The sequence below is a fragment of the Malaclemys terrapin genome, chromosome 6 (genome assembly GCF_027887155.1).
Source record: "Malaclemys terrapin pileata isolate rMalTer1 chromosome 6, rMalTer1.hap1, whole genome shotgun sequence".
Lineage (NCBI taxonomy): Eukaryota > Metazoa > Chordata > Testudines > Emydidae > Malaclemys > Malaclemys terrapin.
Window position 1 is genome coordinate 121458586 of NC_071510.1, and position 24838 is coordinate 121483423.

Consider the following 24838-nt stretch of genomic DNA (forward strand, 5'->3'; position numbering starts at 1 on the left):
GTGTTGTGCCTAACCACTTGCGTTTGGCTAAAGCATCTCTTCCAGAAAGCATCTAATCTTGATCTGGAGACATCTAGAGATGGAGAATCCACCACTGTTGTAATCTCAGAAAAAAAGACACAGTTTGTCTCAATGCATTTCTCATGCTTTCACCAGACAGAAATTTATGATCTCCATAAGCCCTCCAGCGGGGAGCCCCTCCTGTGCACGCACACACAGACACAAACCTGTGAGCTAAAACGTGCTGGCAAACCCCACCCTCTTGATTCCTGGAGTCCAAGGGCAGAGAGCTAGCACGTTATCTCCATCAGTAATTCAATTAACAAATCCCTTGGCTCTCCAGCAAGAGAAATCTCATAGCAAACAGTGCTTTGAATGTTGGTCACTTTATCAGAGTTACAAAAGCAGGCACTCTGATAACCACGGTATTAGCACTTGCCAAAGCGAAGCTAATGAGAACCTCAAACTTCCTTTCCCTTATAATAATTAATGGAGATATCCCATCTTCTAGAACTGGAAGGGACCTTGAAAGGTCATCAAGTCCAGCCCCCTGCCTTCACTAGCAGGACTAAGTACTGATTTTGCCCCAGATCCCCAAGTAGCCCCCTCAAGGATTGAGCTCACAACCCTGGGTTTAGCAGGCCAATGCTCAAACCACTGAGCTATCCCTCCCCTGTTCCTTAAGTGGATGAAGAGAGCAGCCAGCACTGAGGCTCGTTATGAGCTATCAAAACGTTTCTTCAAGTGACTGTGGAAGCTGCTTTCCCTCAGCAGCGGATGACAGACATGAAGACACAGTCACTGTAGAAGTCTTTGGCAGCACTGCTGCTTGAAACATCCCGAGGGGAGGAGAGAACTCCAACGCCCACTCCTGCCATTCCTCTGGCCTATTCCTGCCCTTTGCTTGGCTGTACCATGCCTCCTGTCACGCAGGATCTCAAATGGAGCAGAGCTGCCAAGCCTCAGACCAGAAGAAGGCCCACAGAAGGATGCAAAGTGTTGCAGGCGGGAGACTGACATATGAGGAGAGATTTAAAAGCTGCCCCAGTAATACTTAATGTGGAAAAGAGAAGATTAAGAATTCAGAGTGAGAGAGAGAGAGGGAGAAGCAGTGTGGTCCAGTTGTCTATTCGTGGCTCTGCTGCTAGTTATTATGATAGACATACATAATAGCGGCATAGGTGTGCATAATGCTATACAGAGAAAGTAACGACTCTTTGCTTTCAAGGACCTTATTATAATCTAAGACCTCATTCCTACAATGGCATCCTGCATCGATGCCTAGCTCTACTGTCATCATGAACAGATCTGACTACCAAAAGGAGGCTGCCAGACAACTCTCCAATACCAAATTCTACAGGCCACTTCCCTCAGATCCCACTGAGGACCACACTAAGAAACTGCACCATCTACTCAGGACACTCCCTACACTAACACACGAACAAATCAACATACCCTTAGAGCCCCGACCGGGGTTATTCTATCTACTACCCAAGATCCACAAACCCGGAAATCCTGGACACCCCATCATCTCGGGCATTGGCACCCTCACTGAAGGACTGTCTGGATATGTGGACTCCCTACTCAGACCCTACGCCACCAGCACTCCCAGCTAGGGTGACCAGATGTCCCGATTTTATAGGGACAGTCCCGATATTTGGGGCTTTTTCTTATATAGGCGCCTATTACCCCCCACCCCCTGTCCTGATTTTTCACACTTGCTGTCTGGTCACCCTACTCCCAGCTATCTCCGTGACACCACTGATTTCCTGAGAAAACTACAATGCATTGGTGACCTTCCAGAAAAGACCATCCTAGCCACCATGGATGTAGAGGCTCTCTACACAAACATCCCACACACAGATGGAATACAAGCTGTCAGGAACAGTATACCTGATGATGCCACAGCACAACTGGTTGCTGAGCTCTGTGACTTTATCTTCACGCACAACTATTTCAAATTTGATGACAATATATACCTCCAGACCAGTGGCACCACTATGGGCACCTGCATGGCCCCACAATATGCCAACATTTTTATGGCTGACCTGGAACAACGCTTCCTCAGCTCTCGTCCACTCATGCCCCTTCTCTACCTACGCTAAATTGAGGACATCTTCATCATCTGGACCCATGGGAAGAAGACTCTGGAAAAATTTCACCACGATTTCAACAGCTTCCACCCCACCATCAGCCTCAGCCTGGACCAATCTACACGGGAGGTCCACTTCCTAGACACCACGGTGCAAATAAGTGACAGTCACGTTAACACCACCCTATACCGAAAACCCACCGACCGCTATGCCTACCTTCATGCCTCTAGCTTCCATCCCAGACATACCACACGATCCATTATCCACAGCTAAGCACTGAGATACAACCGTATCTGCTCCAACCCCTCAGACAGAGACCAACACCTATAAAATCTTCACCAAGCATTCTCAAAACTATGATACCCACATGAGGAAATAAGGAAACAGATCAACAGAGCCAGACGTGTACCCAGAAGCCTCCTACTGCAAGACAAGCCCAAGAAAGAAACCAACAGAACTCCACTGGCCATCACATACAGTCCCCAGCTAAAACCTCTCCAACGTAACATCAGTGATCTACAACCCATCCTGGACAATGATCCCTCACTTTCACAGGCCTTGGGTGGCAGGCCAGTCCTCACCCACAGACAACCCGCCAACCTGAAGCATATTCTCACCAGTAACTACACACCGCACCATAGTAACTCTAATGCAGGAACCAATCCATGCAACAAACCTCAATGCCAATTCTGCCCACATATCTACACCAGCAACACCATCACAGGACCTAACCAGATCAGCCACACCATCACCGCTTCATTCACCTGCACATCCACCAATGTAATATATGCCATCACATGCCAGCAATGCCCCTCTGTTATGTACATTGGCCAAACTGGACAGTCCCTATGTAAAAGGATACATGGACACAAATCAGATATTAGGAATGGCAATATACAAAAACCTGTAGGAGAACACTTCAACCTCCCTGGACACACAATAGCAGATTTAAAGGTAGCCATCTTACAGCAAAAAAACCTTCAGGACCAGACTCCAAAGAGAAACTGCTGAGCTCCAGTTCATCTGCAAATTTGACACCATCAGCTCAGGATTAAACAAAGACTGTGAATGGCTATCCAACTACAGAAGCAGTTTCTCCTCCCTTGGTGTTCACACCTCAACTGCTAGGAGAGGGCCTCATCCTCCCTGATTGAACTAACCTCGTTATCTCTTGCCTTACTCACTCTTGCTTGCATATTTATACCTGCCCCTGGAAATGTCCACTACATGCATCCGAAGAAGTGGGTATTCACCCACGAAAGCTCATGCTCCTATACGTCTGTTAGTCTATAAGGTGCCACAGGACTCTTTGCTGCGTTTACAGATCCAGACTAACACAGCTACCCCTCTGATACTTAGCTCTACTGTAGCCATTGGAACTTGGGGTTGGTGCAGGAGGTTGTTTGCATGGATGTCTTTGCAGGATCAGGGTCTAAGAAGAGACCATTAAGCCTCTCCTGTCTGTATATCTCAAGTTTTCCTACCTCCCTGTGGCTGTGGGCCCAACTGGCTAGGGGGTCTAGAAGTGTCAAGGAGAACGTCCGCTTTCATTTCTTTTAAAAACTAAGATCAATATTTTCAAATTTGGATGGCCAAAGTTAGGCACCCAAATCCAGACTTTGGCATCTACCTAAAAGTGGCCAGATTTTCAAAGCTGCGGAGCACCCACGGCTCCATTTAGGGTGAGAGAAAATCGGGGTATTTACGCCTCTGCAAACCAAGTCACTATTATACAGGTGTCTAAATATGCATTTTAGGTGCCTACCATCCGCCACCGATTTCTAATTCTTTTCCTTGAATAGAGTGCTTTGAAACGCACACCACCGTGTACTGACTCTAGGGCTGGGAGGGCCAAGCAGCAGGGCTCTGCTCCTGCAGCAGGAAGCTGAGGAAGTCAGCGGAGGCTCCATCTACACTATGAGCTCGGGGTGTGATTTCCTTGTTCGTGTACACGCACTTGCACTAGTGCCCATCGAGTTAGTGAGAATATAAATAGGAAGGTAGCCACGGTAGCCGCAGCAGCAGAGGGGCCGCACAGCTGAGCCACGCAGAGTACATACCCGCTGGTTTCACGTAGGTTTGTACTCGGCACAGTTCAGCCAGGCCTCCGTTACCAGCGCGACCATGGCTACCCGGCTATTTATACTCATGCTAACTCAAGGAGCGCTAGCCCAAGTCTGCACACACCAGCAGGGAAATCACACCCCTCGCTTGTAGCACAGAGCCTGAGCTCAGCACGTGTGATACATGGCCAGACAGGGTTAAACATCCTGCAGGATGAATGACTCAAATTCAACCCTTCAAGACATATGGGGAGATAATGTTTGTGGTTTTGTGTATTTACATATATATGGGTTTCAGAGAGGTAGCCGTGTTAGTCTGTATCAGCAAAAACAACGAGGAGTCCTTGTGGCACTTTAGAGACTAACAAATTGATTTGGGCATAAGCTGTCGTGGGTTAGAACCCACTTCATCAGATGCATGAAGTGAAAAATACAGGATCAGGTATAAATCCATGAAAGGATGCCCAAATAAATTTGTTAGTCTCTAAGGTGCCACAAGGACTGCCTCCTTATATACGGGTAGTGGTCAACAATGTATTCAACAGTCCCTGTATATGCTGTATTCTGTTAATTCAGAGCTAAAAGAACATCCTAGCATTTAAATGAACTGTAAACGTGGGATATCTCTGTATTCATCATTCACTTTGAAGTGTATAGCAAATCACCTGTGAATGGTGGAAAAACAGGCAATTGCCTTATGTTAATCTGTGTGAATAATTAACAACAATGCTTAGAAAATGAGGGCCTATTGTTCCCCGAGGGACTCTAACCCTGTCAAAGAAGGCCTGAATTGTATAAAACAGGGGTAGGCAATCTATGGCACACGTGCCGAAGGCGGCACGCAAGCTGATTTTCAGTGGCACTCACATTGCCTGGGACCTGGCCACCGGTCCGGGGGGCTCTGCATTTTAATTTAATTTTAAATGAAGCTTCTTAAACATTTTTAAGACCTTATTTACTTTACATACAACAACAGTTTAGTTATATATTATAGACTTATAGAATGAGACCTTCTAAAAACGTTAACATATATTACTGGCACGCGAAACCTTAAATTAGAGTGAATAAATGATGACTCAGCACACCACTTCTGAAAGGTTGCCGACCCCTGGTATAAAAGATGCTTGGGTCCCAATCTTTTTTATCTCGGATCTGCTTGATGCTTCAATGCAGGGGAAGCTTAAGCCACAAGATTGAGATCCCAGTGCTAACTGGACTGCCCTGAATATGATATTGGACTATAATCTATGGACTAAAATCTAAAAGAACTCTTTGCAACTATAAAGCTCACCATCGCTGCTATGAATCTGAACCTCAAGTATTGAACTCATCTGTATGTATATTGATCTTTTAACCATACTCTCTCTCTTTCTTTTTTAATACATTTTAGTTTAGTTAATAAGAATTGGCTGTAAGCGTGTGTTTGGGTAAGATCTGGTTGGTAATGTGTCCGATCCTTTGGAATTGGTAGAATTTTTTATATGATGAAATAAGATTTTCATTAATCTTCATCATATCTGACTTGGGTAACTAGGTGGAGGCCTGAGGCTGGGTTACTTTAAAGGAACTGTGTTTTGGACTTCTGAATAACCAGTAAGATATAACAGAAGCTGTTTAGTGCTGGCTGGGTAAATCTAAGTATTGGAATATCCACCAGCTTTGGGGATTGTCTGCCCCATTCTTTGCAGTGCACCCAGTTGAGTGATCTCAGCTGGCTCCCCCCGGGACCCCAGTCATAGCATGTATCCCAAAGAATCGTCTCACTAACCTTCCCTGAGCCCTTAGACCCACATAGTGCATGGTGTTGTGAGAGGACTGAGTTACATGGAGAACAGCAAACAAACTGTTTCATGACAGGCCCACCCCAAGGGTGTTAAATCCCTTTCCCCCCACTACACCAATTATAATGTAAATTACTCTAGTGCCTAGAGGCCCCAAATGAGATCATGGCCCCACTCTGCTAGGAGCGGTACAAACACACACCAAGAAACAATCCCTGCCCAAAGATCTCATAGTCAAAATAGATGAAACATGGCAAAAGAAACAGAGGCCCACCAAGGTGAAGTTAATTGTCTAAGGTTATACAGCATGCGACTGGAAAAGTCAGATAGATGGGTGTCCTATTCATATGACAAGGCATCCTCAAGTGCACATCACATGTCTGCACAATTACACAATGTACACACGCAACTGCAGCACTATAATTGCATCACCAAATTAATCACACAATTATGCACCTAACTTTAAAAAAAAAAGAAAAACACGCCCGCTACATGATGTTGCTTCACAGGCAGCAGGATCCCAACTAATAGACCATATTGGACGTTTTCTGAGCATTTTGAAATGAATGAATATGACAAGCTAGCTGGGGGAAGCAAAAACAACCACCACCAACATTTTAGCACAAGCCAGCATCGGCACAGCATTCTGATGCATGGACATCATAGATTGACATCTTGTTGCAATGCCTGTAGGACTCATCTCACTTGGAAATAATAACTGAAGAATTAGAGCCAGGATAACAGGTTAGATTGTACTTACTAAATGCATATTCAGAAGACAATTTGTGCGACCAAAGGGAGTGTTATATGTTTTAATAAAGGTGTGGCTGTTGGAGATATCTGATCACTTTCAGCAATTCTACCCAACCCCTTTTCATGTAAAAATACACTCCCTTGCCTTCAAGTGAACGCAGTCTCCACTGATGTATTAATACGTTACAGGAATGTTTGTACATCTGTCACTGGATAGACTAGTACAAGCACCCTGAGGGGAGATGAGTCACCCAAAGGTATATATACACATATACTATATGATTTCCTGACAACCACTCCTTCAGTTTTATAAGATTATTGAACAACCAAGGCAAAAATAGGAGGTTAAGTGGTGCTTTATAATGAGCATAATAAGCCCCCAACACACACACACACACACACACAGAGCGCTATTCCATCCAGAGAGAACCTAAAGCACTTGTCAGCGCATAGAAACTTGGCCAAAATTCTGCTCTTGTTGGTTTCAATAATGGGAATGCTCGAGAAAAAGAGACAGAAGAATCAGGCCATATGTATACTGAACTTCAACGGTTCCAAAGTCACAAATTAGGAAATGCCAGGATTCAGGTTGTCCCTGCAACCTTAATTTGTCCCCCTTGTGCATATGCATTATGATCCAGTCTTTAATTACATGACCACATGCTATTTTTTCTACAGCAGCCCCACCACATTCAGTGCGCAGAATGGACTGTGCTCACTTATTGAGCAGCTATCCAATAATTTGTTTTTCCCTCATCGTTCAATGTAGACACATGCCTTTTTCACTGCACACTATTCAAACCGTGTCCTGACAATAGAATGATTAATTTCCTGGTGGGCTTTTCTGTCGTTCTCATTGCTACAGTAGCCGAGCACTTCACAAGTACTAATTTATTTCTTTATTTTCAGAACACCCCCGGGAGATGAGGGGTGCTATTATCCCCATTTTACAGATGGGGAACTGAGGTACAGAGAGATCAAAGTCAAAAGTATCTATTAGTTTTGGGTGCCCAATTTGAGACATCTAGAACCTGATGTTTCAGAGTACTTAGCATTACACAGCTCTGTATCTGTTCCAAGCACAGCTCCCCTTGACTTCAGTTTCAGCTGTGAGTAGTCAGCACTTCCACAAATCAGACCCCAGGCTCTCAAATCAGGAACCCAGAAAATGAGGAACACACAATTCCTGTGAAAAGTTTGGTTTAAATGAATTGCCTCCCACTGCACAATAACACGGTGACAGAGGCAAGGACAGAATCCAGCTCTCCTGGGCAGCATTCAACTGCCTTAACCAACAGATCCTTCTTTCTCTTCCTGCAATCCCTGCCTCATCCACTACACACCTTCCAAGGCTGTAACAGATAGAACACACCTGATCTTGTCTGATCTCAGAAGCTAAACTAACCCTGGGCCTGGCTAGTACTTGGATGAGAGACCACCTGGGAATCCCAGGTGCTATAGGCAGCTTTTCTTCTATTTCCAGTCCCTTATCCAATCACACCTCTGGGCAGAGTTCCTCTGGGCAGCATCCACTGACTCCCTGGATGCCTTTGAGGAGCAGTGGGTACTGTCTGGGGCTCTCTGCTCAGTGTCCTCTTCTGGACACCGGAGTTTTGTCCTATGACCTGCACTCCCACTCCTGTTTTTTTCATTTGCTGTCCCCTGCATTTACTTGTGGCCTGGGACCACTGGCCCCTCCCACTGGGGTGGGGGTTGCCTTTAGTCGTGGGCGAGCTTAGGCCTGCAGTCTCCCAGGCACACAATAGATACACACCTTCCAACTGCTGTAACCAAAGTCATAGGAGGTTCTACAGATTACAGCCTCCTTCCCTACACAGCCCTGATTCATCCCCAGAGCATCACCCTCCCGTGCACTGAACGAGGCAGGAGTCCTGCTGAATAAATAGTAAGTGATCACGTCACTAAAGACTGTCTCGTAATGCGTACGCACAAGGGGATAAAATTAAGACGTGCAATCTTAATTCTGGCATTTCCCAACTTTTGGGTGCCTGACTTTGCAAGGTTCATAATGTGCCGCTGACATAGTTTTGTGGGTCATTTCCTTGGTTCTTAAAAAAAAGGAAACTGAAACAAAGACAACAGAAATTCCATTATGTGCTATCGTATTGACACCCACTCACTGAATTGCAGCCACTTCTGCAGTGGAGCGTGGCAGCCGTTTAACAGCACATGGCAACTTTAAACCACCATTTAGGAGCAGAAGTGAAGAATTTCTGGGCTAGATTCTCTAGCTCAATGCCCCTTAGCTCTGCTGGCCTCTATCTTTCCCTCTCCATAGGCCCTCCAGTGCAGACCACGAAGAGAGGAATCCCAGAACACAATGCAGTAGGGAACTAGCGACAGCTAGGACCATTGAGAGCAGCCTCCAGTCTGCTCCAGTTTGACTAGAGGCTCAGGCAGAGAATCGAGATGCTGTAACTGGCTCCAGGACAGTCTGCTGCACCCAGCATATACTGTATGCAACTAAAACTGTTAGATGTAACTAAAACTGCAGGCGGCATATAAATAGGGAAATGTAATTACCCGAGCTGGGGTCTGGTTGGGCCTCTGGGGTTAACGCCCCTACTTGCTATACAAGTGCAAAGTGTTATCATATTGTGAAAAGTGTCATGGGAACATTATCATTAATTTATTATAGCGAGTCAAAGTATAAACATTTTCCCGTAATACCCAGGGGCCATGACCTTTAATGACCACGGTTGCTTATGGCTTTGGTTTTATGCCTCATCCAAAACACCAGGGGAAATGAAAGACTTACCAGTCTGTGCCTTCAGCTAGATACCTGGGCTGGGGCCCCATGGGTTGAGGAGTTTGCAGTTGGTGGCCGAAGTCAAAGCCTGGGTGTAACCGATGAGGTTGAACAGACATGCGCTCCTGAGTCCGCCTGCAGGGGTGAGGAGAAGGGCAAGCGTGTTTAGAGGTGAGAAGGACATGGCCAACTGCTGTCCGAGGGGTAAGATATGGGCAGGTTGCTAGGTAAAACATTGTGTACCTAGAGCTCCCTCACCAAACACATCTTCCTTCCTTTCTTTAAAATAGAGGGGGGAAAGATATTGCTCTTCTGTGGAATTTTATTTTTATATCACACCCTAAGCACAATAGTAAATAAGGCAAGAAAACAGCAGCAATAGAAATGGTCACACTTTTAAGGGGTGACAGACAAGACACGCAAGGGATGAGAGGGACGGGCAGCAGAGGCAGAGCGGTGATGGGACTTGCCGAAGATCACATGGCAGGTCAGTGGCAGAGCCAGGAGTAGAATCCAGGTCACCTCAGTCCCTTTCCAGCACTTTATCCAAACTTACTCCGTTTACAAGCAAAACCAAAAGTAAGTTATTTTTGAGCATCAGCACCACAAACAGCCTCAAAGCTGTAAGTCAAAAGATATACTTACTGGCTATAAGTAAGTCAATCATAATACAGAATCTGCAAGCCTAATTCAGCACCCAGTTATACCCTGTGTATCCACCCTTGTCTCCACATTCAACTTACTAACCTGTTGTTATGAATGGGGTTCCACAGGAGTCTCCACAAATGGTAACTAGGAGAAGACCTTGGCCCTGCCCCTGGAATTTAGTCAACAGGTAGTAGCAGCTGAGTGTGGCAGTTGGGCCAAGCAATCCACCATCTGTGCAGTCTCCTTCATACAGCCAATGAAACTGTGGCATGCAAATTAGCTGTAAATAGGGTTGCCAACTTTGGTTGGAGGTATTCCTGGAGGTTTCATCGGATGACACAATCTTTAATTAAAGATTAATCTTTAATTCCTGGAGACATCAGGAAAATCCTGGAGGGTTGGCAACCCTAAGTAAAGCTAGCAGTGATTGGTTGAGTTATCTCTGATATCACAGTGGTCTAGGACTCCAGGCAATGCATAGATATATGCCTTATTGTAGCTGTACATCCCAGGGGTGGAGTTTGTAGAGTCAAAATGGCTGAACACTTAAAAATTGGACGGTAACAGACTGTGATTTCCAGTGACGATTCAACCTGGTGACAATCTAAACAAAAAAGAGCTCTCAACCATGTTTGTAGCTGTATCCATCACTTCACACTGACTCTGACGTTCTAGGCTTCAGAATAACAATCCTGGAATTTTATTATATTGCTTCTCTTGATGATATGCCAGAATAGACCCCAGCTTGCTCTCCTTTAGTTGTTTTGTCTTTGCAGGGCTAAGAGAAGAAGGAGGTAGTACAAGCAGTGTCTAAGGGCTGGTCTACTCACAGCTCTTGACTACTTTAAATGCATCCACACTATGGGGTTGCTCTGCTTTAGCAATATCGGTTTCTACACTGATATCGTTAGAGAGAAACAAAAACTGTGTGTAAACAAGACCTAAAGTACGCAGACGAGGCTCTGAACATACAAAGGGTCAAACCTGTGTGCTCAGTTGTTACGTAGTCAAACTCCCATTGACGCTGATGGGGTGAGTGAGGTTCAACTACACTGCATACATTGATACTGATGACAAGTTTCAGAGTAACAGCCGTGTTAGTCTGTATCCGCAAAAAGAAGAACAGGAGTACTTGTGGCACCTTAGAGACTAACAAATTTATTAGAGCATAAGCTTTCGTGGACTACAGCCCGAAGAAGTGGGCTGTAGTCCACGAAAGCTTATGCTCTAATAAATTTGTTAGTCTCTAAGGTGCCACAAGTACTCCTGTTCTTCTTTTTATTGATACTGATGGCAGTTTGCCTGAGCAAAGACTGAGTAAATCTAAGTAAAGAACTCTGGATATGGCCCAAATGGAGTTAATCTGCTGAGTAAATAGGTTCCATTTTTCACAGAGTCACAATAGAACCCACACGCTGCAAGACATAAACCAGATTCTCCTTATTAAGGGTTTGAAAGAAACTTTCCCTGTAAACAAGCTATTCCACAGCTGCCAGCAACAGAGATTCTTGCAGTTTCCTCTGGTACTAGCTGTTTCCCTGAACAGGATGCTGGACTAGATGAGCACTTCTTGGCCTTTTCCATACTGGGACCCCCTGAGAACTCCCTCCCATATAGCTGGCATCACCCATGTAACATTGTGAGAAAGGCATAGGGGTTGTGAACCTATTACCTGATTTGTGAATCCCCCAGGAGCCCATGACCACAAAGTCAACAACCCATTGACTAGATGTACCACTGATCTGATCGTCTGAGGACATTTTGATGTAGAACTGCACTGGATGGTTTCAGAAGAGTGCAGTATACGACTAAGTAATAAACATATCATCATTACCCTAGCCACAAATATATTTACTACTGATCATTACACCCACTTAAAGAACTTGACCCATGCAAAACAAAACAAGCACAAGAAGAGAATAAGAAAACACCTTTAACAAGGAAAACATATGGAAAGGAGGAACCTTCACTCTGCAGCAATCCTTCCAAACACAGCATTATTGCAAAGTTTCATGCTTTAATTCTTGATCCATTAGTATAACCCACAAATGGTTTCCATATGTTTTCAAATAGGTCTCCCCGTCCTATATTTTATACAAACCACTCTCTCAAGAAATGCAGTCAGGGTAAGGCCTGACGTCAGTTTCCATCTCTGTTGAATTAAAATTATTCTCTTTGCAGTCATCCATCCAGTGTGAAGCCAAGTTGCCTTCCTGGACAAAATGTTCTTCAAATCAGAAGCATCATTTACTCTGCATTCAGCTGGATTATAGCATCAAGCCTGCATCCAGAATGATGATCCTCTGCCTTTCCATAATATTCACATATAAGTGAACAGACCCAGAATATGTGATAAAGTCTCCTATATGGTTGTGAAACCTCCTGCAAACATTTATATATCTCATACAAACTACCCATGTTCTCTGTTGCCCAGTATAGATTATGTACAGTTTTAAAACCAATTCTCCTGCCATTTACTCCAGTACTTCCAATGACTTCAGGTGAGCAGGGCCGGCTCGAGGGTTTTGGCCACCCCAAGCAGCCAAAACAAAAACAAAAACAAAAGCCGCGATCGCGATCTAAAAAAAGCCACAATCACGATCTGCGGCGGCAATTCGGCGGGAGGTCCTTCACTCGGAGCCGGAGTGAGGGACTGTCCGCCGAATTGCCGCCGAATACCTGGACCTGCCGCCCTTCTCCGGAGCGGCCTCCCCAAGCACCTGCTTGAGAAGCTGGTGCCTGGAGCCGGCCCTGCAGGTGAGTTACACTAGTGTGAGAGAAGACTCTGTCTTAGTACTTTTAAATTCATGTCCCCAACTAGTCTTATAATTAAGAAGCCAAATGTTTTCCCCATTACCTTTGTGTAACTTTCACCTATTCTGATCTCCCATGTGCTGTTAGGACCCACCACTAAACATACACATATATATATATTTTATATTCTTAATGAGTTTCCTTCATGCAGCTGAGTTTTCTGAGCTTTATGGGCACATCAGTCAGGTGTTTTCTGTAAGGAATCACTCAATGATTTTTTCATACATAGTCACAACTGTGAACTCCACTCTTGCTGGAACTTTTTTTAAGTTGGAAAAAAAAACAACAACTAGTGGCTTATTTTCAGAAGAGCTGAGCAGCTACATATCCCATTCTATCTAGGTGGTTGTGCTGCAATTGCATAGGTGCAACAGAAGTTGAAAATCTGCTCTGCAGACTCTCGTCCTCTTGATGACACCTCACCCTGAAAGACCCACAGACAGCTTTGGTGCTGGCTGAATCTGTGGCAAGGGCAGTTAGAAACCAAATGTCATAGGAAGTGAGTGAAAGACGGGGCCCCAGGATTCAGGGCCGGCTCTACCATTTTTGCCACCCCAAACAAAACAAAAAAGCCGCTCGAACTGCCGAAGCAAAAAAAAAGAAAAGAAAAAAAAAGCCGCTGAAACTGTGCCGCCCCAAGAATGGATGGAATGCTGCCCCTTAGCATGTGCCGCCCCCGGCACGTGCTTCCTCCGCTGGTGCCTGGAGCCGGCCCTGCCAGGATATCATTTGTTCAGAACCACTTTTCAGACCCTAAGAGGACAGGGGCATCCCTCCATTCTAACCTCAGAAGGTCTCATGGACTTCTGCATCTGAAAATCAGGCCGGGGCATCTATCCCCTCCAGCAGGTCAGATGTGTGTAGAATGTTCTTTGACATCCAACAAGTCAACTTTGACATCAACTTTGTTTTACTGCGCTCCATGAACAGGACATGGAGCCAAACTCAGCCCTGATTTAAATGTGTGTGAGCCCCATTGATGACACTGGTGTCAGCCCCAGCTACCCTAGGGCTGAGCTTGTATTGTTATGTCTCGAATGTAAGAAGAGACATCGCCCTTGAGCGCCATGGGCTGGCTGGGGTGGGTTAGTTCAGGGCTTGCAGCTGGCTGCCCTATTTCTTGGTGGAAAGGTCACTCACCTGGGATGAGGCATGAGCCTGCGGTGCTGGGCCTCGAGGAGCTGCTGCTGGAGGAGGTATTGCTGGTGTAGCGCCTGAGGTAGGAAGGAGGGTCCTGTCACATCCTGAAACGGCAGGGCTGGCAGAGGTGGTAGGGGCTGGTGTAGTGGGCCGTTATGCTGGTGAGCTGTCGCCATGTGAGGGTTCAGCCCTGGCTGTGGCTGGACAGGGTGAGGGAGAGGGAAGTCAGCTGAGATCTGAGGTTGGGGGCCCAGATGGAAGTGCCGGCAGGAGGTAGCATGAGGGTGCTGAGACCTTTGAAAAGGAGCACCTGCAAAAGAAAAGCAAGTCTATCAAATATGCAAATACCGCCACAAAGGCAATAGGACTTCCTTTAGAATACCCCATCAGGAACAAAGCCTCATAGATGTCTTCCATCTCTTCGAATTAATGATCAAAGTCATCTGTATCCCCGTGACCACATTTCCAAACATGCCTCCACAAAAGCCAGCAGTTGCATTACGTGTGCACAAGCTGGGTAGCAGCATTAAACCAGACATGAAATCTTTAAAGCATATAAACCTTCCTGCTTTCGCACACAAGCCAGCCACAAACTCCCAGGAGTGAGGAAGAAATGTTACGTGTCCCCCAATGCCATCATTGTCCAGGGTGGAAGATTTACACTTTTTTCTGAAGCTTCTTGCATTGGCTGCTAGCTGAGACAAGATCCTGGATTACATGGGCCAGTGGGCTGATTGAGCACATAAATACCTATTTCCTCAGAACTTTTGCATTCATAACAGATGCCATCTTGGCTGGCATACTAGGGATTGAACATGCATGCTACACACCCACTGAAAAAACATCCTCATGTAGGAAATTAAAAGACAGCAATATCATCATATAAACTACTTATTCTCAGTGTGTATCATACTACAAGATGAGTGTTTGTAATAAATCTCAGAGGTTTATTAGAATAAATCTTCCGGTACAGATCAAAGCCGAAAATGTAGAATCTCTTATCCTCTAAGCCTAAGGCCATCTCTTTTGTTCGGCCCAAGTGAAACCTTATATCAAAGACATCCAGCTTTGTTTGTTTCATCTTGGGAGGCCTGGTTCTCATATAGCCTTTCCGTAACATCTGCAAGATCTTTCCTAAACTAACAATAAACCAGGTGCTACCTGCTAGAGGCCCATGTCCCTCTCACGCAGACAGACCCCACGAGTTCAATTCCCTTCTCTACCACAGACTTCCCTGTGACATTGCACTCTATATGATTTTATGAAAATATGCTGATGAGTGTGAATATAATGTAACTAAAATATGCTTCATGCAAAAGGTCTCTTGTAAGGTATCATTACAAAGCTTATAATCTACTGAGTGTGGTCATCCTATTTGTATAAATGTATCACTCTTGTATCTGAAACTAGAAATATAAAATATAACTCTGAGGGCCTATTGTAATTATGCAAAGTGGGGGCCATTAATGGTGGTTTGGAATCTTGATGATTCCCATCAACCAGGACAATTGACTGTGGATGGCTCTGTTTGCTTGCAGGCCTTCCTGTGAGTCAGGTCAGGAAGAATGAAAGCTGGGGGTCTCACAGGACGTGTGACCATGTCACCTGGTACTGAAATTCATCTTAAACCTGGTGCTTTTCCATTTAGGAGGGGTGGGGACCCAAAGAGACAAAAGATTCCCGCCTTGTGCCAAAGCTATATAAGGGGGTGGAACAGAACAAAGGGGGCTGCAATCATGAGAAATCCCTTAGCTATCACCTGAGCTGGAACAAGGGCTGTACCAGGGGAAAGGATTGTACCCAGACTAGGAAGGCGTCCAGTCTGTGATAGAAGTTTATTGAAACATCTGAGGGTGAGGTTTTATCTGTATTCAGTTTTCTTACTGTATTAGGCATAGACTTGTGTGTTTTATTTTATTTTGCTTGGTAATTCACTTTGTTCTGTCTGTTATTACTTGGAACCACTTAAATCCTACTTTTTGTATTTAATAAAATCACTTTTTACTTATTAATTAACCCAGAGTATGTATTAATACCTGGGGGAGGGGGGGACAGCTGTGCATATCTATCAGTGTTATAGAGGACGAACAATTTATGAGTTTATCTTGTATACACTTTATACAGGGTAAAACGGATTTATTTGGGGTTTGGACCCACTTGGGAGCTGGGCAGCTGAGTGTTAGACACAGGAACACTTCTTAAGCTGTTTTCAGTGAAGCCTGCAGCATTTAGGGGACATGGTTTAGACCTGGGTCTGGGTTTGTAGCAGGCTAGCGTGTCTGGCTCAAATCAGGCAGGGCACTGAAGTCCCAAGCTGCCAGGGGAAACAGGCTCCGGGGTAGTCTCAGCACATCAGTTGGCAGTTCCCAAGGGGTTTTCTGTGATCCAACCAGTCACAGTATTTTACCTTGAGCAAGTCATTCAGAGCATGTCTACATGGGATGTTAGTGCACAGCAAGCCAGAGTGTTAATCTACAGTGCCCTGGCTGTCACCAAACGGGAGTAGGTCAGAATTCACTACAGAACCTTTAGCATACTGTGCCCCATAGGACATTACTGCATGGCAAACTAGTGCACGGTAAATTCATGCTCTGGTTTGCCTCACACTGAAGTTCCATGTGGGACAAGCCCTAAGTTTCTCTTTGTCTCAGTCCTCATCTGTAAAATGGGGATAATAGCATTTCCCTACCAGTGGTTTTGTAAGCATAAGCGCATTAAATATTGTGAGATGCTCAGACACTACTGTACTGGGGGCCATATAAGTATCAGAGACAAAAAATAATCATTTGCACTTCTGTGGTGCTTTCCTTTAGAGTGTCTCAAACATTACATGAATCTGGCCTCACAACACCCCCGTGTAGGTAGGTGGTATTATCCCTGTTGCCAACTCTTACGAATCTCATGATATTTCGTATTTTTCTTCTGTGCCATAGTGGTATAAAAAGAAATGGGTAAGCTGAACTCCATATGTCCCAAATGAGACATGGGTTAAAACTCTGTTTACCCAAATTTTCCCCTCAACCCAATGACTGTTTTTGTCAAGACCTGGCTCCTGGAGTCAAGTTATTTCACGAAAATCTCATCTTAAAACCTTCAGAATGTGACTCAACTACACCCAAACGGCTCAGCACCCAAAAAGGAAAGAAAAAGAACCCCAGATTTATCAGTTTTTTAAAAAAAGTTTCATGATCTTTAAACAATTTCATGGTTTTTAGGGCTTGACTCATATTTTAATGCTTGGGTTTGACAGTATCAGATTCACTTTATAGACAGGTAAAATGAGGCATATGGAAGTTAAGTGACTTGCCCAGGGCCACACAGAAACCTACTGGCAGAGCCCACAATTAGGACCGAGGTAATGAATCAGCATCCCTTTGGCAAAAGAGTCCGTTACGAATTAAGGGCGCGCAGTACCTCACTACAATTTTTTACAACTCTCCACTCTAACTTTTCTCCCTTATCAAGACAGATTTCATTATGCACCACACTGAGACTAGCCCTTGCGTGGATGTATAGTGATTGCACACCGAGCCCCGCCCCCGCCCCCCATCTCCATACACCAGGCAATACAGTCCCTGTGATCAGTAGAGCACAGGGATTTCTCCGTCTGTGACCCCTTGGGTGCAGAAAGGTCTGAAGGTGGAGCCATAGTTGATGGTATAATATACTGCTCCGTCTGATGGAGTGTATCAGTGATCACAATGCGCTGGGCACTCTAGGAGAAATTCTGCTCCCTGAGGCCCAGCGTTCCTTCAAGAACTCCCTCTAGGATGGTGCATCTCCAAACACGCTCAACATGGAGCCATGCATATAATGCACCATTGACCACTGGATCAAGATCACTTCCTACTGCAAGTCATTAGCATCATGCACTCCACCACCAGCCATCCACACCCCATTTGTGCATGAAATAGGATTGCTTCTCAAGAGGCATTTAAATAAATAGACACCCACTTATCTCTTGAAAATACAATCACCATTCTTTCTGGCCAAAACTCTCCTTTCAGAACTCCTCTGAGAGAGAGTCAGTGAATCTACTTCCTACAGCACGCAGCCTGGAGACAGACAGCATGCTAAACAGCACACACATTGGAGACAAGTGGAGGTTGCTTTCAAATGCTTTGTTCATTACGTACTTACTATATATTGGACTGCACAAAACACAACCCTGCAACTAGAACAATGCCCACAACGAAGCCAAAAAACACAGGAAATTTACCCAAGTTGAAGTTTTCTTACAAACTCAAATCTCTGACCAGATTTGGAAGCCGCTTGAGAGAAGCAGGGTCCAGTTTGGAGTGAACTTGGGACGACGTTATGGTCTCGAACTGGAAGTGTATTATTTATTGTACTGGGCGCCGACAATTAGCATGGTGCTTTGAATACACAGTGAAGTTCAGCCTAATGTGCAAAGCTGAGAAGTGGCTCCAAACTCCCTAGAAAGCAGGGTGCTCATAGGCCAGGGCTGTGTTTTGGGGCCATTTTAGGTCAGACAAAGGCAAAGCAGTTTGGCCATCTATTCATTGGGGTGCCTCTACAAGTCAGAAGAGGTGGAAGAATTATACAGGGGATATCTTTGAAATTTGTGGTTTTGCATGAATTTGTCCTGAAACCAAGTCACGAGCTGGTGATTTCTAGTGGAGAGGAAGGCCATAAACACAGGCCGATTGAAACTAAGGGGACGTCTACACTCGGAGCTGGGATTGGGATTCCCAGCGTGTGCAGACATACTAGTGATAGCTCTCTGCGAGCTAGTACACTAAAAGCAGGAGTGTAACTGGGAAGGTGAGCAGATCAGCAGGTGAGCAGCAAAGCTAGCTCCTCTGATAACAAACCTGCCTGAACACCATGGGTATGTAACTCGGCACCACAAGCACCTGCCGCCGCTCGCTGCTGCCTGTGCTCCCGAGGCTACACGAGTACTCTAGTGTGTTAGCTCCAAGCAGAGACATACCCTAAAACAACTGATTGAACACACAAACCACCAACTTTTGAACAATTCCGTGTGTAACCCGATCGTACACAGGTTCTGATGAGCTCACTCACTGGAAATGGTTGAATGAAGACATTCACACATTGGGAGTCTAATGAAACTGAATGATTTGTCCACAGCTTGGGGGCTCCATTACAAAAGTTTCACACTATTCTGGGGCAGAATATTACACTATGCATTTTCATCTCTGATGAAGATACTCTCCATTAGACCTGGGCCAATATTGGCTAGCTGTGTGCGGGATCATTCGTTAAGATAAAAGCCACAAACTTGCTTTGACAGAATTCGTGACTTTTTTTTTTATTCCTTTCCTACAAGCGGTGCGTGTGGTTGTGAGGATGTCTCAGGAAAGACAGAATCTTTGTGAAATACATCTGCAGGCCTGTGGTTTCAAAGGAAGTCGTAGCACAGCCATCTTGAAATCTCTGTCACCTCTCTCTTTCTGTTGTGGTCATCCAGACAGAAGCAGAAACAACACCAGTACAATGCAACTGACCAACCACACATCACAAATTGCAAATAGTTGCTGAAAATCACACAGGATGAAATCTCTTAACTAGGGTAAACCCATAGTACCTCCGCTGACATCAATGGAACAGAATTATCCTGGATTTACCCCGATGTAACTGAGATCAGAATCTGGCCTTGCAGAACCATGCCTTTACTGAATTTAATGAAAGATTTCTCAGGGTAAAGCGCACCTGATTGGGAGGGAGGGATAGCTCAGTGGTTTGCACATTAGCCTGTTAAACCCACAGCTGTGAGTTCAATCCTTGAGGGGCCACTTAGGGATCTGGGGCAAAAATCAGTACTTGGTCCTGCTAGTGAAGGCAGGGGGCTGGACTTAATGACCTTTCAAGGTCCCTTCCAGTTCTTTGAGATAGGTATATCTCCATATATTAAGCCCTATGGTATTTACTCCAGTAACATTTATTCTTTTCTTTTTGCTCAGCCCATATTTCAGTCCCAGGTCAGATTTGCATTGGAACATAAAGTCACTGCCCATGAGAGATTCTGGGTCAAATGAGAACTTGATCCATTTATTTCAACAATCCTTTGTTTAGACAGTAATATGTGGCACAACAGAGAGAAATCCATAACTAAAGATCTGTCCAGAGACACCACACTGTTCTCAGTGTTTGTTCTCCCTGTAATGATGGCCAGGGTGCCACTTTCACTTTCCAGAGCAGCTCTTGAGTTTATAGGACATTTCTGCGGCAAAGATGACGACGCTGGAAATGTGCACATCACATTCAAAAGCCACTAATTGCATCATTCCTGTGCCAGGCTCTGCATAACCTGCCTGCAGCAGGAATTTGCAAAAAGGCAATGTAGTTCTAGGATTAAAGAGGGGAGATGTCACAAAGGGCCCCAAGTTTCGATCTCCATGTGAACGGAAGATCTGAGCCCCTGACTGGACCAACCACAATCGACTTTATTTTTCCATTAATGCACTTTGATCTCCGGACAGGTAAGCAGATAGCTTACCAGTGAGAAGCTAACAGCTCAAAGGACTGGTCTCTGCATTAATAGCTGTTTTCTTAGGGCCTGCTCCAAAGCCAATTCAAAGACTCCCACTGACTTCAATGGCCTTTGGATCAGATCCTTATTCTCCATTCTCCAGACGAACAGGGAAAGAGAGCGTGTTAGCATGGTAGCGCGCACACTTCGACCACCGAGTGATCAGGGCCGGCTCTAGGATTTTTGCCGCCCAAAGCAAAAACAATTTTGGCCGCCCCCCTGCCCCCCCCCCCCGTTCTTTAATTACCCCACCCCCGGCCCCGGCCTCAACTCCGCCCCTTCCCCAAATCCCCAACCCTGCCTCCTCCCCCAAGGCTCTCAAGCCTAGGAGGGAGGGGGAGAAGCGGCGCCCGCGCTGCAGCCGCTCGGGATCTCCCCCTCCCTCCCAGGTTTGAGAGCCTGAGAGGGAGGGGGAGACTCCGAGTGGCCGCGGCGCTGGCGCCGCTTCTCCCCCTCCCTCCTAGGCGCTCAAGCCTGGAACGGAGGGGAAGCAGCGGCGCGCGAAACGGCCGCTCGGGATCTCCCCCTCCCTCCCAGGTATGAGAGCCTGGGAGGGAGGGAGGGGGAGACCCCGAGCCGCCGCGGCGCGCGAATCAGCTGTTTCGCGCACCATGGCAGCAGCAGCGGAGGTGAGCTAGGGCGGCCGGGGCACATTTTTAGGGGCGGCATTCTGGCGCCGGCCATGCCGCCCCTAAAAATGTGCCGCCCCAAGCACCAGCTTGTTTTGCTGGTGCCTAGAGCCGGCCCTGCGAGTGATGAAGTGCTGCTGCTGTTCCAGCTGAGGGCTTTTGACCCCAAGCAAATCTGGAAAAACAGCACATGCCCCTCCTTTCTCTACCAGCGAGGTGGATTCAAAAGCCACCAGGGCAACCCCTCAATGTGTCCAGTTTATTTATGTGCCTCCCTAAATTGGAACTTCTAGCTCTTCCCTGAGGTTCCGGATTATTAATGATTTATTTTGTGCTCTCTCGGTCTTTCTCTCAATATCCATTTTCCCCTTGTGCCGCTTACCTGTACTTTCCCATCAGACTATGATATTTAAATAGTAACTTGAAGGGATATTGGATTAGCAGCTCAGAGAGGGACCCTCCTGAAAACAATACCCAGCTGCTGTGTCAGCTGAGGAGATAACATATCACAACTCAGCCAGAGAAACCAGTTCCCACTGAGCTGATTAAGGCTGAGCACCGTGAGGATCGGCAATCTCAGGGGCTAGGCTTGCATAAAATTCTCCTGCCGATATGTCGCTTGGCAGCATAATGGTTTGATTCTCTATCTTCTCCCCTTCATTTCCTGGCTGTCCCTTTGTGATTGATCACATTCAGTCTCCCAGTCATTCTGCACTGACTCAGTGCTTGTCACAAAGTCCTCAACGTGTCCTACCTAACCCGTCCCAACGTCAGATGGCAGGCGACATCCTGTGCTGAGTTACGCCTGTGAGACTGCATGGAAGCCAATGTGGCAATTTCGCCCTTTTTGTGCTAGCTCTGGCTGATGGAGAATGAAGAAAACACAAAGGTTTGGGATGGCTCAGGAAAATTGCCCTGCGTCTAACAGCTTGTCCAAATGATTAACAGAGAGGAAGGATGGTCCTGTGGTTATAGCAGTAGCCTAAGGCTTGTCTAAGCAAACAGTCAGTTTGCAGCAAGCTGGGGTGTCACTCTACCCTGCACTAGCATGCCCCGCATTAAGTGTCTGCTGCCACACACCAAAAGGCTCCTAGGGTGCTTTGATCTACCCCATTTCAAAGCAGGGCAGATCAAAGGGCACGAGGGAATTTTTTGTGCCTGGCAGCATGGTCCACACAGACACTTAATGCAGGGCACGCCAGTGCGGGGTAGATTGACGCCCCAGTTTGCTGCCAACTGAGGCCTGGTCTGCGCTTAAAAGTTAGGTGACTATAGCTCTGGCAGTCAGGGGTGTGAAATTCACACCTCTGAGCCCATAGCTATGTCAGGCTAACCCCAGTGTAGATGCACGTGGTCGACAGAAGACTGTTTCCTTCGAGCTAGCTACTGCCACGTAGGGAGGTGGGTTGCCTACAGCGACAGAAATCCCCCTTCCATTGCTGTAGGAAGTGGCTACATTACGCACTACAGCAGCACAGCTATGGCACCACGGCCGCTGCACTCAGAGAGTAGCCATGCCCTAAGACTTAGGAGGCCTGGGTTCAAGCTCCCGTTCCTCTCTGAGCTTGGCTAAATCACTTAGAGACAGATCTTCAAAGGTACTTGGTGCCTAGGGCCACCATTTAGACACCACTGACATTTGCAAAACCACTGCTCAGCTGCCTCCTATCACTGTAAGCGCCTAATTCCCCTAGGCACCCACGCTCCTGCCAGTGGGCGTTTCCGAAGCCACCTAAGCTGTGACACCACTCCACAGCTAACGAGCTGCTCAGAGCCCTAGCTCAAGCCGAAGCAGCAGAGGCCCCAAAGCGGGATTCTCAAAATGGGCAGGGGAATGCCTGGAAAAACGATGGAGCAGGTCCTCAAGGAATCAATTCTGAAGCACTTAGAGGAGAGGAAAGTGATCAGGAACAGTCAGCATGGATTCACCAAGGGCAAGTCATGCCTGACTAACCTAATTGCCTTCTATGAGGAGATAACTGGGTCTGTGGATGAGGGGAAAGCAGTGGATGTGTTATTCCTTGACTTTAGCAAAGCTTTTGATACGGTCTCCCATAGTATTCTTGCCAGCAAGTTAAAGAAGTATGGGCTGGATGAATGGACTATAAGGTGGATAGAAAGCTGGCTAGATCGTCAGACTCAACGGGTAGTGATCAATGGCTCCATGTCTAGTTGGCAGCCGGTATCAAGCGGAGTGCCCCAGGGGTCGGTCCTGGGGCCGGTTTTGTTCAATATCTTCATTAATGATCTGGAGGATGGCGTGAACTGCACTCTCAGCAAGTTTGCAGATGACACTAAACTGGGAGGAGTGGCAGATACGCTGGAAGGTAGGAATAGGATACAGAGGGACCTAGACAAATTAGAGGATTGGGCCAAAAGAAACCTGATGAGGTTCAAGAAGGACAAGTGCAGAGACCTGCACTTAGGATGGAAGAATCCCATTCACTGTTACAGACTAGGGACCGAATGGCTAGGCAGCAGTTCTGCAGAAAAAGACCTAGGGGTTACCGTGGACGAGAAGCTGGATATGAGTCAACAGTGTGCCCTTGTTGCCAAGAAGGCTAACGGCATTTTGGGCTGTATAAGTAGGAGCACTGCCAGCAGATCGAGGGATGTGATCATTCCCCTCTATTCAACATTGGTGAGGCCTCATCTGGAGTACTGTGTCCAGTTTTGGGCCCCACACTACAGGAAGGATGTGGAAAAATTGGAAAGAGTCCAGCGGAGGGCAACAAAAATGATTAGGGGGCTGGAGCACATGACTTATGAGGAGAGGCTGAGGGAACTGGGATTGTTTAGTCTGCAGAAGAGAAGAATGAGGGGGGATTTGATAGCTGCTTTCAACTACCTGAAAGGGGGTTCCAAAGAGGATGGATCTAGACTGTTCTCAGTGGTACCTGATGACAGAACAAGGAGTAATGGTCTCAAGTTGCAGTGGGGGAGGTTTAGGAAAAACTTTTTCACTAAGAGGGTGGTGAAGCACTGCAATGTGTTACCTAGGGAGGTGGTGGAATCTCCTTCCTTAGAGGTTTTTAAAGTCAGGCTTGACAAAGCCCTGGCTGGGATGATTTATTGGGAATTGGTCCTGCTTTGAGCAGGGGGTTGGACTAGATGACCTCCTGAGGTCCCTTCCAACCCTGATATTCTATGATTCTATGATGGGCAAAAGAGACAGGGACAGTTTCACCTGTTAAGGAACAGGCTGACCTGGCTTAGGTCCCGAACTCCAGGACAGGGTTTGCTGCTGAGGATCCCGAGCAGATGGAAGTGCTGTCTCTGGTCCGTCGGTCAGATGTACCATGTTAGCTGCCTAAGATGCACCTAAGCCTCTCTCCTCGGCACTGCGCTCATGGCTAGCTTACGCAGCTCCTAGCGCAGCTGGCTGGTTCTCACGATCCCTTCCCTAAATGCTTAATTCTCCCCATGCATTGTACATGGAGCCTGGGTGTCTAGCTCAGGGTGGAGATGCCACAAGGCAGCAGGCGACCGAAGGTTAGGCATTGCCCTGCTGAGCTAAGCAGGTCTAAGGACCTTTGAGGAGCTGGACCTTAGTCTCTCTGTACCTCTTTAAAAGGGAGATGACAGCACTTGTGAGGATGTATACACTGAAGATTGTGAGGTGCTCAGATAGAG

General features: G+C 46.3%; 1 protein-coding gene across 1 annotated transcript in view; it reads right to left on the minus strand.

Moving 5' to 3' along the window:
- Window positions 1–24838, minus strand: part of ARK2C (arkadia (RNF111) C-terminal like ring finger ubiquitin ligase 2C) — a 119776-nt gene that overhangs the window by 19481 nt on the left and 75457 nt on the right. The window contains exons 2-3 of the mRNA XM_054033081.1: window positions 14063–14372; window positions 9470–9595 (exon numbers count right to left, since the gene is read on the minus strand). Coding sequence (XP_053889056.1) covers window positions 9470–9595; window positions 14063–14372 — 436 coding nt within the window. The remainder of the gene's footprint in view (window positions 1–9469; window positions 9596–14062; window positions 14373–24838) is intronic.